This window comes from Hoplias malabaricus, chromosome X1, assembly GCF_029633855.1.
Source record: "Hoplias malabaricus isolate fHopMal1 chromosome X1, fHopMal1.hap1, whole genome shotgun sequence".
NCBI classification, from domain to species: Eukaryota; Metazoa; Chordata; class Actinopteri; order Characiformes; family Erythrinidae; genus Hoplias; species Hoplias malabaricus.
In genome coordinates this window covers 23,400,286-23,415,882 of record NC_089818.1, presented here as the reverse complement: position 1 = coordinate 23,415,882, position 15,597 = coordinate 23,400,286, and the positions used below count along the sequence as shown (strand labels likewise).

At 39.4% G+C, this 15,597-nt stretch overlaps 1 protein-coding gene across 1 annotated transcript; it reads right to left on the bottom strand.

The window, feature by feature from the left end:
- Positions 1–681: 681 nt before the first annotated feature.
- LOC136676024 (EEIG family member 2-like) lies at positions 682–14,719 on the bottom strand. Its single transcript, XM_066652877.1, has 11 exons — positions 14,467–14,719; positions 10,717–10,837; positions 10,427–10,456; positions 8,111–8,227; positions 7,178–7,224; positions 5,627–5,721; positions 5,032–5,133; positions 4,582–4,795; positions 4,085–4,218; positions 1,493–1,556; positions 682–1,256 (listed from the first exon to the last, which is right to left on the bottom strand). Exons 1-11 carry the CDS (start codon positions 14,610–14,612, stop codon positions 1,214–1,216), a joined length of 1,113 nt encoding a protein of 370 aa, XP_066508974.1. The 5' UTR covers positions 14,613–14,719; the 3' UTR covers positions 682–1,213.
- Between the last annotated feature and the right edge of the window lie 878 nt (positions 14,720–15,597).

Genomic DNA, 15,597 nt, shown 5'->3' with positions numbered 1-15,597 from the left:
ATGACCACCTCAGACTACAGCACCAGGTTTTACAAATAAAAGTCCTTGGGCAATACATTTACTGAAACATTAACCAATCTCTGAAACAATAAAGTGGTTGACCAGGTATCTTCCAAATGCCTTAAAATGGTTTAAGAAACGGCTTCAGAAGATTGTGAGAACTAATAATAAAGTGCATATAAACACTTTGTAACCTGTAAAACAATTAAAGATCTCTAGGAAACCCACACAGACACAGAGAGAACACCACACAGACAATGACTGAGGCAGGGACTGAACGGTCAACTCCAAGACCCTGGAAACGTGTGGCAGTGACACTGTGTAGTGCACCTGTTTCAGTTTCATTCAGAACACATACCAGGCCATAGCTGGCATTACTCAATGCAAGGGGTGTTAAGAAGGTGGTCTGTCTTACATCAAACATTCAGACTGGAATTCTTCTGCTAAGATTACTATATTTTTGTCTATTTCCCAAAACATATTTCAAAATAATGTTTAACCCAAATGTGTGCATTACTGTGTTTGTGTTGTGTGATACACTGTTTGCATTAAACATCTGTGCCATAAACCTTCCCAGAATTATAAAAAGAAGGCATTCATCACACCATATTCCATTTGCTTCCAACTTCCACTTAAAAAAAACGCATAAAAGGACACATACTGCTTCAACAAAGCCTTTGTATAAAGTGATATTTATTCTCATATTTCTGATATCGATTACAGTTCATATCTGCAGCACAACTTTAAAGTGTAGTGAAAATGCTTTATAGTTTGGTGAAGCATATAAAACCATTTGAATGAATCTGAGCGATTACAGACCAGCTGTAAGATCCGGCAAACTGTTTTAGCTTTTATTCCACTTGAGAAATCAGTCATTTTTTTAATGCAACCATTGCATTTTCTGTAGTTAAACTGACTGCAGTTCATAGAACTGGATATTCTTTTTTTTTGTTTTGGATCAGATAGTTTTTTCTTGCTAGAAATTACTTTTATTTGTTCAAATTTAAATGTAAAAAAATCACTGTGGGAAAAGCTAAAACAGACCGCCATAAACATTATTAGTGGGACACAACATGTTTAAGTTTAACCACTAGAGGGAAGCGTGTTCCTGCATTTGACTGCTGTACAGTATAACATGGTGGGGACTTTCACCATTTAGTCCAGCACAACCTGTCCAAACAGGGTGTTGCATCATGTGTCCAGCTGATTTAATTTATCGCTTAATAACCACCTGTTCAAAGGCTCCAGTACCAACCCTGAAAAAAAACAAAAAGAGATTGAAGAAACAACATGTTTTATAAGCTCACACCCATCAGTGACCTTGCAAAGTCAAAAACACAAAACAAATGTTTTCATAAGATATCTGTGGATTACAGTTACTCTAATCTGACACACCTTGCACTTTACAAACATTGCCAACCATATCACACAGGTGCCATGACGCACCAGGGACACCAGTCACCATGGCATGTAAGAACCTAAGAATACATACCTGGTGTGTTGTGTGCCCAAAGCTGTGCTCCCATCAGGACCTACAAAAAGCCGCAGACCTTCCTCTGTAGAAGACACACAGTTTTCATTTTTTAATCCTGGGGTTTCCCCTAGTAAAATTAATATTTACAGCACTGTACTAAAATAAATGGGGAGGGTGGGGGTTTCCTACCCTCCTCAACAAATGACATAGCTCAGTTTCTGAGATGCTGAGCCTTGAGTAGCAACAAAAGCTCTGTTCTCCCTAAAACAGGTCAGTGAAGCATCAAGGATTTTGAAGGTGTTTTAAAAAGGTGAATGTTACATAGTGTTCATTTAAACAAGACAGAAGCCGTGTGGTTTCCTCTTAAGCTACTTAAGCAAAAAACACTTCCCAGAGTACAAGCATAAAACAACATACAGTTAAAACTAAACAAACAGGGATTCAAAACATTTTACTGCATTTGTTAAAATCACTAAAACACAATCAGTGTCATTAACGATAGCCACGTCAGAGTCGTTCACACTGGTGACGATGGGAAGCAGACATCCAAAGTGTGGAATTTATTACCTCTAAAAACAACCTAGTTACATTTGACAGGTTTAATTCAATTTGATTCCTCTGTGTGTTTCGTTACAGCAACACTGACGGTGCAAGGCTGCCAATCAAATTAACAGAGACCAGCTAAGCACCCTACATTTACATTACATGAGCATTACAGAGTTTAAACCAGGGGTGGGCAGTCTTATCTTTGCAAAGGGCCGGTGTGGTCCATTCGGGCCAGAGCACCCCTGATTTCACTCCTTTAATTATGTAGTCTCAGTACAACAACTGATCATGTGACCTCCTGGTTGTTTGGAACAATAACCAGCAGCGCACCGGCCCTTTGTGGATAACACCGCCCACCCCTGGTTTAAATGCTCTGCATTTCCTTGCATTGTTTTTATTTACATTTTGCACCCTTCCCAACTTTTAAAAATATATTTTTTTTTTTTAGAAACAGGGTTTTACACAAGACACATTTGTTTGGAGCCGAGCACTGGGACAGGTTTGAAAATGAACATATTCAAGCTGCATGACCTTCACGTTTGCCTTAATTTATTAGATGGCACACTTCCTTTGGGCTGACCTTGTGATGGAACCTGAACACACACGCACACGCACCCACACACACACTTTAAACAGGGAAATTCCTGCACAAAAAGTCCTGTACAATCTGTGTCAAAAGGAAGTTGCACAAATGCATGCACACACACGAACACCTACTCCAAAGTTAAGACTCCTCGTTTTGTTATTGCTAATAAAAGCAATAACTCCATAGAGACACCAACAACTAAACAAATTAGCTGCCTGGTACATTTCTTTCTTGTGTGTGTCTACAATGACTAAAGAGGCATTCACACAATAAACTTCAAAATGCAAAGAAAATCAAAGTAAGAAAAATGTGTTTCTGTCCGTCATTCCAACGTGAAGACAACAGCTAAAGGGAACGTCAGCCCTGTGTCTTTAAGGTGGAATGGTGTGTTTGAGGGAGTATAACAACTGTTGTTTGTAGTTGTCTGTAAGTTTTTATTTACTGTTTAAATGACCACAGACAGTGTAGCACTGTCAGTAATGCAGTTAGACTTCTCCTGAGTTTGGAGACATTTCCACCTTAAGAGATCCGAAACAACAAAAATAGGTCAATATTAACCACCTGTGGAGCAGGAATAGAGCAACGTCCTCATTTAGGTTTGTGCTTTTCAATGTGTGGAGTTCTGTTTGTGGTTTAAAACAAATCTAGATGCCTCTGCCATATATGAGAGAGAGAGAGAGAGAGAGAGAGATTGGAATTTTATAAAAAGTGTCTTTTGACTACAGTCGTGAACTACGCCTTAAGCATTTTGAAAAGCTGTGAAATACACACTGCAGAGAAAAAGATGAAAAAGAAAAGAGCACCAAAACTCAAACTGTCATTCTGCTGTAACTAGCAATAGCACGACACAATAGCAGGCTCAGATGAGAACTTTTCAGATGAGAAACTGAGAGATTCACTGAATGTGTGTGTGTGTGTGTGTGTGTATAAAAACACACCTGAAATTGTATTACAGAATTAGTTACTGGTGGGTCTCCGTCTGTCTGAGTCTATAACTAGAGCAAGTACATTAAGCCACCAAGTGTGTGTGTGTTTCATGTATTTGTATTTGGTAGAGGAGTAACCAGGGTAACTGTTATTTTCACTAAGCCACAGCACCGCAGACGCTTCCAACATGTGCAACGAACAGTGATGTAACAAAAACACAAATGCGTCACTTGAGTAAACTTGAGGGTAACTTTGGGAAAGAAGCCAGTTTCTAAATGCCAGTGGTTACATGCATTTTTAGACTCTCAAGGCTATTATTGTTACTACAACAACAACAACAACAACAACAACTACTACTTCTGTATTAGCACTGAAAAAAGTCAGTGTGCTTTTCTAGACATGTAAAAAGTTGTGTGCTAACCAAAGTTCTGAGCAACTTTTTCCCTCTAGTTAAAGACGTTTGTGTGCTGTGTTTTTGCCCGTTTCTGATTTGTATGACTTCATGTGTCTGGAGTTTTTGTGAAGAGTCCCGTGTCCTGGCGTGAACATACCTTCAGCACTGGAGTCCAGTAAACTGCGGCTGAAGTCCTGGCTCTGTAAGATTTTCTCTATGATGTCATCAGGATCTACTCTTGTAGCATCCATTCTTTTCTGGGCTTCCACTGAATCCTGCTTTAAGACATGCCTGAGACACACAGACACACCTTGGTTTCATTGAACAAACAATTATATGTGAAGGCTACATATGACCTGGTCAATGCCACATAATTCCTGTATTGAAATTAACAACAAAAAATATACAGAAAAACTGCAAGGAACTGAAAGCAACATCAGCATCAAACAACAAACTCTTGGCTTTGTCAATAATAATATTTTAAAACTAACTTTAAAACAGAGGGCTGCACTGAGGACAGCGCCCTCTAATGACCGTCAGTCAGTGACAGATGCTGTAAAGGTGTACTGAAATAAATATGTAAGTATTGAATTATTGTCCAGCCCCGCACTGTATAAAGCACAGACGTACATACATATTTACAAATTCCTGTACCTGTTGGCTCTGTCTGTGCTGGTGCAGTGAGAGGAGCAGTTAAGATGTTGAGGATCGCTGACTGCAGAAGTAGTGGGATGTGAAAGTACAGACTGTCTGTCATCACTGGCCTCTGGTAAGCTGCCCACTCCTAAAGAAGCACTGCCGACTGACACATTCCTCTTGTGGGACAGTTCTGACAGACTCGAGGAGCGAGAGTGACTTGTGCTGTAGCCTAAAGGACACCATATAGAATTAAAAAACATTTTAGTGCAAATACTTTACTCAGTACAAATAATTACTGTGTTACCACCTGACACTTTTGTATATTAAAATGTGGGTGACAATGGTGAAAATAAATACAACAATATTAAGTTTTTCAACATTAATTTGATACTGAGAAGTTCTAGACGCATTGTGGCATTAAGTTTTGCCAAGGTCTCCCTCCACAAACCATGAAAATGATCAAACCTGATAGCTTTGACTGCTGGCTTGCATAGCTGGAGGTTCTAGAGTGACCATGTCGCAGATGCTCGTCAAGAACACAGATAGAACGGTTCTTCCCTGGGGTGTCTACAGAGTATGACAGAGGAGGAAAGTGTTTAAGAAATATTAATTGGGTTAAAAACACTTCATCCTAAAGTCAATACCAAGGCTGGGACACATGCCCATAATATTCATTCATTGTCTGTCTGAGCCAATGTGTGTTTTTGGAGCGTGGGAGGAAACCGAAACACCCGGAGGAAACCCACGCAGACACAGGGAGAACACACCACACTCCTCACAGACAGTCACCCGGAGGAAACCCATGCAGACACAGGGAGAACACACCACACTCCTCACAGACAGTCACCCGGAGGAAACCCATGCAGACACAGGGAGAGCACACCACACTCCTCACAGACAGTCACCCGGAGGAAACCCATGCAGACACAGGGAGAACACACCACACTCCTCAAAGACAGTCACCAAGAGCGGGGCTCAAACCCATAACCTGTGGCAAAGTGGAATTTATTGTATTGTATTTCACGACAGTTTTACCATAAGGTTACACCATCCATTATACCTTGTTCTGTTTTTGATATTTCTCCTCCTTTCCTGTCTTCAAGCAGACGCTCAGCTTCTCCAGGAAAACCAATGGTCATTGCAGTGGATGGAGGTCTAAAGGGTCATTTAAAAAAACTATTTAAGCAAAAAAATAGACAATTAACATTAATTTATGCTACAAGTAAACAAATCAGTAGTGAATAACACACATTATTTTAAGATGAAATGCTTGAAATCTATGCCTTCACTAATATACAAATTAATCTGCAGAGACACGTATACATTTAATGATATATTACGTTCCAACAGTTTAAATGCAACAAATGTCTGAGAAACATAACTGAATATTACATAACACATAGAATATTAGTTAATTGAAGGGTAAAAATAATATCCTGAATGCCTCATATTCAAAAAGCAGTAACCAGGTTTTCCAAAGTAATGCGTGGAAAGAAGTTATTACAAATAGATAATTTACAGCTTATTATTTAAACACCAATTGCTTTTTTAATGTCATAATTTCTCAGTTACCAACATACAGTAAAACATCTGTAGACCTCGCTTAGAAACAATCACTATTTAAAGGCATACTGATTTTGTTCAGAATACATTTAGTTCTGTGCATCTTCATCAGAAAATGTTTCCTCAAACAATATTTCATCATGGAATAAAACACGATGATCTGGAGCAGCTGCAAATGAGCTTAAGGGCTCATGCTCAACACTAGGGGTGGGCGATGTGGCCCTAAAATTATATCACAATATTTTAGGGTATATTCTAGACGACGATATTCTTTGGCGACAGGAAAAAACACTTATTAACTTCAGCAAAATACCAATGCAACAAAATAAACATTAAATAAGTCAGAATATCACCATTATCATGACGTAATTAAAAATAAATTTATGATATTATTGCAAACAATTTGATATTGCACAGCCCAACAACACACCAAGGTTTGCTAAAGGTGCATAAAACACTTGAGTAAAGTAAGTGTAAGAGCTCCATTCCATTTGGAAGGAGTTGGAGTTTCTTTTGCGACTCAGAACTAATCACCCACCATCAGTACATGACCACATCAGTGCTCACATGGTTATCTTCACAAAATCTAGCGTAAAGCCTTCTCAAATATAGCAGCAGTGCATGCTGCAAAAGGGCAACAAATGACATGTCAATACCCTCCACTTCTGGAGAGTCTTTGCATGAGACATTGTCCACAAACCTGTTCATGCCCAAGGAGTGATAAAATAAACAGGCAGTTCAATACTGTATAATTACACAAAGCAATATGTAATCAAAGCACAGCTGATTACACAAAGAGACAGCTCCAAATTTAATAAAGCATCGTGTTAAAGCTCTACTGCTTTGGGACCGTCTGTAACCACTGCATCAGAGACAGCAGGATGTATGTGAGCCAAACTTCCTGTGAGCCTTCAGACACTGCGGTCAGACACCAACCAAAAAATTCTGCGGTGTTGCAGAAACCCACCACACACACAAACTACATTATGCTGCTGCAGCAGTTATTACTACGGATACAGGTCACAAAAGAAATTAAATATGATCTTACGTTTTGAAGCAGGGATCACCAGACATCAGCTGCATACTTATAATCACCTGTTTGAAAAGAGACAAAACAGAGATTAATCCAGTTATTTGACTAATTATATAGTGTGTAATATGCGTGCCTGCAACATCATCCACATAAAGCTCACTCACTCACAGAGGAGGAGGAGTGTTGGATACAGATCACTGGCTTTCCCCGAAGTTTACATTAATGGTAGTTGACATTGATTAAGAGCATAAGTTGCTTGCAATTTCATTTTCAGAGATTCTGCGCAGATGGAACGGGCTACTTTTATCACTCTCCTCTGAATGCCTTCCATATCTCACTCAAAAAAAGGAGTAGTGCCACACCTTTTATTTAATGACATACCTTTGGTTTATTCTCTAGTTAAAGAAACACTATGTAATATTTTTACCTTAAAATTACAGCTTCAAAATCTGATTCACTGAGCTGTAACAGAACAGAGCCTCTGTCATTGCTACTCTGCACTCAGCACTGCAGAAACAGCACCATGTAACTTTTGGAGGAGGTTAGGAAACCATACCCCTTCTCTCCTCTCCTAGTGTTCCTTTAACACACATCTTTCATTTGAGTGAGAGAGAGAGAAATCTATGCGCGGGAGTGGACAGTGGCATGCAAATATTTGGGTACCCTAATTTTCACATATGAAATCAATAGGTAACAATTAATACACAAGCACTGTTCATCGGCAAAAGCTAACATTAGGTAAAAATAACATTTTGCAAATGGTACAGTGTACTTCAAATATTTGTTTTTATGTTTTTTCCCCTCAGCATTATAAACTCAGCTAATAAACAGAAACGTTGTGCTAGAGTTTGCATTAAAATGACCTATTAAGCTTGAAGGGAGTGTTTTAAGTCAGGTTTCACTTCAAATAAATTGTGCACATTTTGCGATTGTCTGTGCAGTATATACCTTGAGTATCGAGTTGTCCTGGCGCGTGTGCTTGGTGTCGTAACCCTCCAGCAAACAGCGCCGTGTTGTGCTCCCTGAACCAGCAAACTCCGCCAGATTCAAATCTGCAAAGCCAAGCTGCCACAGACACACGTGCACACACAAAAAATACAGACACAAGAACATTATCAATCACACTCAGTTTAAGAAGGTTTGCTGAACCGCAACAACATCTAGAGTTTCCAATAAGACATAGACATTTCTTCCTCAGTAAATATGGAATCCAAAAAAAATATCCAGAGTAATTATAACTGGAGATGGACGTTGTGGCATGGTGCGAGTTGAACCATCTGCAGCTGAATGTGACAAAGACAAAAAAAACTGGTGGTGGACCTGAGGAGGGACATGGCACCGATGACCACTGTGTTTATCAAAGGGGGTCAGTGTGGAGGGCTATAAATATCTGGGAGTGCACATTGACAATAAACAGGACAGGGCTAGAACACTGCTGTCCTCTGTGCTGTTGCATGCTGGGGCAGCAGGGTGAGGGTGGGGTATTTTGAACTGCTTTATACAGTATATTCCATATTATCACAACCACTTTATCTGTAAGAGTTTAAAGTGTACTTTTTGCAAATTTCTATTTTTTGTTTTCAATTATTAGTGTTTATTCTATCATTCATTCATTATCTGTAACCCTTATCCAGTTCAGGGTCGCAGTGGGTCCAGAGTCTACCTGGAATCATTGGGCACAAGGCGGGAATACACCCTGGAGGGGGCGCCAGTCCTTCACAGGGCAACACACACATTCACTCACACCTACGGACACTTGAGTCGCCGGAGCACCCGGAGGAAACCCACGCAGACACAGAGAGAACACACCACACTCCTCACAGACAGTCACCCGGAGGAAACCCACGCGGACACAGGGAGAACACACCACACTCCTCACAGACAGTCACCCGGAGGAAACCCACGCAGACACAGAGAGAACACATCACACTCCTCACAGACAGTCACCCGAAGGAAACCCACGCAGACACAGAGAGAACACACCACACTCCTCACAGACAGTCACCCGGAGGAAACCCACGCAGACACAGAGAGAACACACCACACTCCTCACAGACAGTCACCCGGAGGAAACCCACGCAGACACAGGGAGAACACACCACACTCCTCACAGACAGTCACCCGGAGGAAACCCACGCAGACACAGGGAGAACACACCACACTCCTCACAGACAGTCACCCGGAGGAAACCCACACAGACACAGGGAGAACACACCACACTCCTTACAGACAGTCACCCGGAGGAAACCCACGCAGACACAGAGAGAACACACCACACTCCTCACAGACAGTCACCCGGAGGAAACCCACGCAGACACAGGGAGAACACACCACACTCCTCACAGACAGTCACCCGGAGGAAACCCACACAGACACAGGGAGAACACACCACACTCCTCACAGACAGTCACCCGGAGGAAACCCACACAGACACAGGGAGAACACACCACACTCCTCACAGACAGTCACCCGGAGGAAACCCACGCAGACACAGGGAGAATACACCACACTCCTCACAGACAGTCACCCGGAGCGGGACTCGAACCCACAACCTCCAGGACCCTGGAGCTGTGTGACTGCGACACCTACCTGCTGCACCACCGTACCGCCCGCAATTTCCCTCTAAGATCAATAAAGAACTCCTGATTCTGATAACACAGTGTAGCCCAAATTTGCTTATATTTCTGCATGTGGCCAGCTACGTGTGTTTATGTTAGGTTATGTTAGGCCAGCTACTATATTTGTGTTACCTTAAGAGACCTTAGCAGTAAAGCAGGGTGTGACAGAAATACTGTAAAAGAGGAAATCTCCTCTGTGTTCAGATGCAGACAGCAGTTGTAAACTAGTTTAAATCAGATGCTATAAACAGGCCATAACTGAATTATAGGCTTTTAACTGGGTCATACACTCCTGTACTGAGCAGCAACAATAAAGGATAAATATTTTCCCTAAACATAGCTTTCATTTAATTCTTAAGGTTTTACACGTGTTTAATATGAAGTGCTCCACTCTAAGAGAAAAACCAGACACTGAAACATTAAACACTTCTAAAAGCTTGTCATTGCTGCCACTGTTACATTCATTTCCCACATGTTGTAACTTCAGGTTTGTATTTGCACAACTGTAAAGAAGTGTGTGTGTGTGTGTGATTCTAAGACTTCGAAAAATAATAACTTTAAAAGGAGAAGGATAAATCCTTTTTTTTTTTATTTTAAATGGAAGCCAATATAAAAATATTTTATTCAATAAAAAAAGAACCATTACCTTAGCAAAGGTCTTGCCACCTTTAAGCTCCTGTAAAATCACAAAAACAAACACCATAAAACACTTTTTTCAGACAAAAACCATGTAAACTCTGACAATCTTCCCCTACCAGCAACAATTAACTTTGTTTTCCACAGACCAACTAAAGCAGATACAGTCTGTTTCTGTTTTGACCAAAACCACAGAGTCCCTTAGATGTCAGCGGTTGGAAATCATACTTAAATAGCAGCCGTACGTTCTCTGTATCATTACAATGAAGGTTAGGAAATCCTACGCTTCCTTTCACTCACCTTTCTCACAGACACTCTGCACACACACGGGTCCAAGACTCCAGTCCCAGCGCTTGCACTCATCTTACATGGGAAGGAGAACTTCTTTCTCCACCTCACACAGTTAGCTAGAACTGGTTCCCTAATAAAGAACACAAAATGTTACAACAAATGAAGTTTGATTTAATGGTGCGGTAGCAGTCGACTGGCACTGGCGCTCCACAACAGAAGAGGAATGTGGTTTTAATCGTATTAAAGTAGGAGTTTTATGATTTTACTGGGTGTTTCTAAATGCTTTGACAGACCAGTATAAAAACACACACGTTGGAGGGTATGTAGCATTAAGAACTTTCTCTCACACACACACACACACACCCCGAGCAAGGGACTGACCCGGCTCTCCTGAATAAAAACACAGATGTCTTGTGTAATCTGCTGCATAGTTGACTGAATAAGACCCACAGGCACAGCTTGTTAACCTGTAAAACAGTGACTAATCTAAACACTACATTCTACAAATCTGTGTAATTGTGGCAGAGTATATAGAGATTTACACTACTGCATACAGTCAGAGAATATAAGGATATCACCACATTGTCAAGATCTTGATCCTTGTTACTGAACCATAACAAATGAAGAGAGGGGAGGGAAAAAAAAGACCGCTTACTTTTAATTTTTTTGTTTAAGACACTGATATCTTAATTTCAGTATCAATTCCTGAAGGATATTTTTGCCTCCGGATTGGGGTGGGCGATATATAAATAATTTCACGATGTTTTAGGGTATTCTGAGATAACGATATTTTTGTTGATTTGAACAAAACACTGAAAAAGACTTATTGATTTCAAGAACACACTATTGAATCAATATAATTTTTAAATAAATCTGTAAACATTTGCCTTTTTTTTTTTTAAATATATTTTTAAAACAGAACACCGTGGGCATGGAGCACTCAATATTTACAGTGTGTACAATTACACCTTGCCTTTCTTCAGAAATTTGAGTGGTAAATCATTAAATCATACTAATTTAACTGTAAACAAAACCTGGTTCCTCTTGTGGAATTCTTTCTAAAGACTTGTAGGTTTCCCATGTTTCATTTATGTTCTTCAGTTAAAAGCCAAAATTAACCTAGTTCACATTAAGCATAATTCATCAAAATGTGCCATATATTTTAAAAAATACAAAAAAAATGTTTCTTCTCCATGATCTTTAAATAAAGTGTAGTGTTTAAAAAAAATAAAATGCTTTATGACAGGGGAATGCATCAGTGAGAAAAAACTATATGAACCAATAATGTTACTGCTTTTTACCAAACACACTGCAACGGATAACGTTAAATTGTCTATTACGTTAAATCTAAGAAGTAAAATGTGTTCTGATTTCCATTTCAGTGTGAACTTTAATATACTTGAATATTCTAAACTGGTACAGAAACATTCCTCTAGTTCCACGGGTTTGGAGTAAACTACACGTGATGTGGATGATGAAGTCCAGGCCCCAGGGAGTGGGGACCGCCGGCAGCAGGAAAGCTCGTACATTTGGAAAAAGCTCATGGTTGCCATGGAGAACAACAGCCGGACGCAGGCAGTGACTGGATCTCTCGGAGTAGTTAGTTCTGCCGGTGACTGCCGCTGACTCATACACTCCCAAACATTATCACACATCTCTCTTCCTCACTGACGAGGAGCACGAGCAGCATTTCTTAAACAAGCAAAACTCCACTGGGGAAAAAAGGAGGCTGAGGTTACAGTTGGAAAAGGCTCTACCAGCCACATTCCTCGAGTTTCACTGTGTATTTCACTAAAAGTGTTTGTATCTGATGGTTCTTTAATAAACAGTTGCTGTGAGATATGAGTAAGATAGGGCTGGACGATACGGCCACAATTTATATCACAATATATTTCTTAATTTTGTTCGATACGATATAATTCCAATATCGATATAAACACTATTAAATCCACTGAAAAACATCCAATAAACATCCAAGAAACACAATGACATCACCATGAAACAAAGCTCTTGGCTTTGTCAGTATTAATATTTTTAAACTAACTTTAACATCGTGACCACAGCTCCCTCTAATGACCAATCAGTGACAGATGCTGTAAATGGTGTATTGAAATATTTAGCGTTTAAAAATCATATCGTTATTAAAAACATTTTATATTGCAATACATATTGATTTTTTTTTTATTTTTTAAAGTTCAAGGAACCTACACAAACTGTGTGTTTTACATTAGTAAAATTTAAAAATAAAAACGTTTTAATGGTTATTAAAAGTGAACTACAGTGTCACTCTTAATCACTCAAAGAAACTTAAAATTCATCAGGATCCCAATTTGGGCCACGTCTATCAGATCATTTGATTGATTTAAGACGACAAGCTTCTGCCCCATTGATCAAACCTTTTACTAATGGTCTTTATCCAACATAAAACTGAACTTTAAAAATAAACAAATAAATACAATATGCCAGTGACAGTAGTTTGTAGATACAAAGCACCATGTGCTCAGTGTTAATAGCTGTACGAATGTTGTAAAATAAGTAAAACTACTCTGAAGTGCTCTTCATTAACATTAGAACAATGCAGCTGCTAATTTTCACACTGCAGATTTAATCACCCTCTCTATCTCTCTCTCACACACACAACTTTAAACTGCCATTACATTTTGCACTAATGTTCTTGAATGAGTTTGAACAGCTCCTTATTGTTACACTGTATTTCACAGTACTGTTGCTTCTTATTCTGTCAACGCACTGTGTTCATGTGGTTTATGAGTTACTTAAATCTCCATACGTTGTATAATGGCAAATAAACTCGTGTGGTTGAGAATATTGTTATGGAGCTCTCAGTATTTACACAGCGTGTATAATTAAGCCTAGCCTTTAAAGGAATTAGAGCGGTAACTTAATCGTACTTGTTTATCTGAAAACACAACCTGGTACAGTTTATAATGACCTTTAAACTTTCTAATGCTTCATTTATTTACTTCAGTTTAAAGTCAATAAAAGCAAAAATAAATAAACCCAGTTCATATTTAACATAGTTACACTATATATAGCTTCTTCATGATCTATACAGAAACGCATGCTTTTCACCAATCAAACTGCAATGGATAACATTATTTCTGATCTATATTTCTTCACACTTAGTCTATTACATTTGGAAATGCATTAAATTTAAGCACAATCTCTTCTGATTTCCATTTCAGTGTTAATTTTAATATTCCCGAACTGGAACAGAAACATTCCTCCACTTGCCTGGGTTTTTAAAAGTCTTTATTTTACTGTGTTTTCAATAAACCTTTCTTCTTTACTTTCTATGTCCTATTTTATGTTTATGATTAATGCTCGTGAATAAACCAGCAGTCGGTGCCAGGGCTGAGAACTTTAGTTTAAAAACTGCAGTCTCAGAGAGAGTCTCAAAAACACAGATTCAGACTGCCAGGATCTCTGACGTCATTTACGCAAAGAACCAATTGCAACAACTTGGAAGTGGGGTCTGTAGAGTTGTTGGGGGCGGGGCACCACTTGTATTTTTATAGATCTGCATGTGGTACAGATGCATTAGAGAATTTCTTTTTAAATCACTAATAAACGTGCAGTTTTGAATGAACACAGGAGTTTTTAAGAGTTTAATCGATGTCTGCCTTCTAACTCTGTTCAGAACAAAGTTATCAAATGAATCTTTTCCACTTTGAACTGAGATTTTTAAACAAAGACAAAGTCAGCGTCTTTTCCCTGCGCCCCACACTGGAGATATCTTACCTGTTCGACTCCTCTGTGAACCCCCCCTCAGTCAGCCGCACTTTACAAAACAGAACCCCGTTCACAAACGGCACCGAAGACAGTTCCTCCAGCTCCAAATCTACTCGAAACTTGAACTTCTTTTTCTTCATCATTTTGAAAGACATTGAACTGCTCTAACGCTGGTTAATACAGCGGTACACCGCTCCTGTTCTGTTCTGTCCCGTCCGAGAGCTGAAGGAGCCAGGCGCCGGACTGAGAGAACTCCGTTAAACTGAACTGTCCCAGCGTCTTTTCAAGCGGACTGCCCAGCGAATGAGGCTTAAGCACACTACTCTTCAAAATAAAAGTCCTGCTTGAAGCTTGAACTTTGTGTTGGACTCAATCTCTTCACTATCCTTTAGCTGCGAAAAATAGCAAATAAATAAACGAATAAATACACTAATTTGCCACTGTGCAAATATGGACATCTCTGGTTAAATTATATGTTTTGTTGATTTTGAGTGAATATATTTTAATTCCTGTCAGATAATAAATTACGTTCAAGGTGTTATATATAAAATGGGACATATTGGACATTCCGACAGTTCTTAGTGAATTTTGGGGTGGGGTATTCCACAGAGCAGGATTTCTCAGTTAGCCAGCAAACTTAAGCCCAAAGTTGAGGACTGTCCAATAGGTACCAGCCTCAGCTCTGAGAGGCCTGACTTTGGGCTTAGGTTAGCAGGCTAACTGAAACCATTCGTTGTGGAATAGCACCCAGGACTATTACTAGACTATTTTTTGTGGAGGGACTTGGGATTTTCGGCTATTGATAGCGCCATCTTGTGGAAGGTAAATGTAACATTTTTAGAGATAGACCTAGGTAGAGTATTAGGCCTCTTCAGTTCTCTATACTGTAACTGTGGAGAAAGTAAAATCAGAAATAGCTTTAATTACCTCATGCCAAAGTATAAAAATCTCACTAAAGTAGTCTAAAGGTCCTAAGTATTATAATCCGAAAAATGTTGGTATATCTCTGTATTGAGCAGTTTTGCGCTGGATATGTTCATATGCGGCACATATGAACATAGAACAGCCAATTTTCTCTTAAAAACAAAACATGTAGCTAGCTGAATTGAATCATTGCCTTTGATTTTATATACACTCTAC

Excerpts from the sequence above, each read along its gene's own strand:
- LOC136676024 (XM_066652877.1), bottom strand. The coding sequence starts at position 14,612 with ATGTCTTTCAAAATGATGAAGAAAAAGAAGTTCAAGTTTCGAGTAGAT. Across the intron at positions 5,134-5,626 it reads AATATCAAAAACAGAACAAG|ACACCCCAGGGAAGAACCGT; the intron begins GTATAATGGATG and ends CATACTCTGTAG. Across the intron at positions 4,219-4,581 it reads AGCACAGACAGAGCCAACAG|GCATGTCTTAAAGCAGGATT; the intron begins GTACAGGAATTT and ends TGTGTGTCTCAG.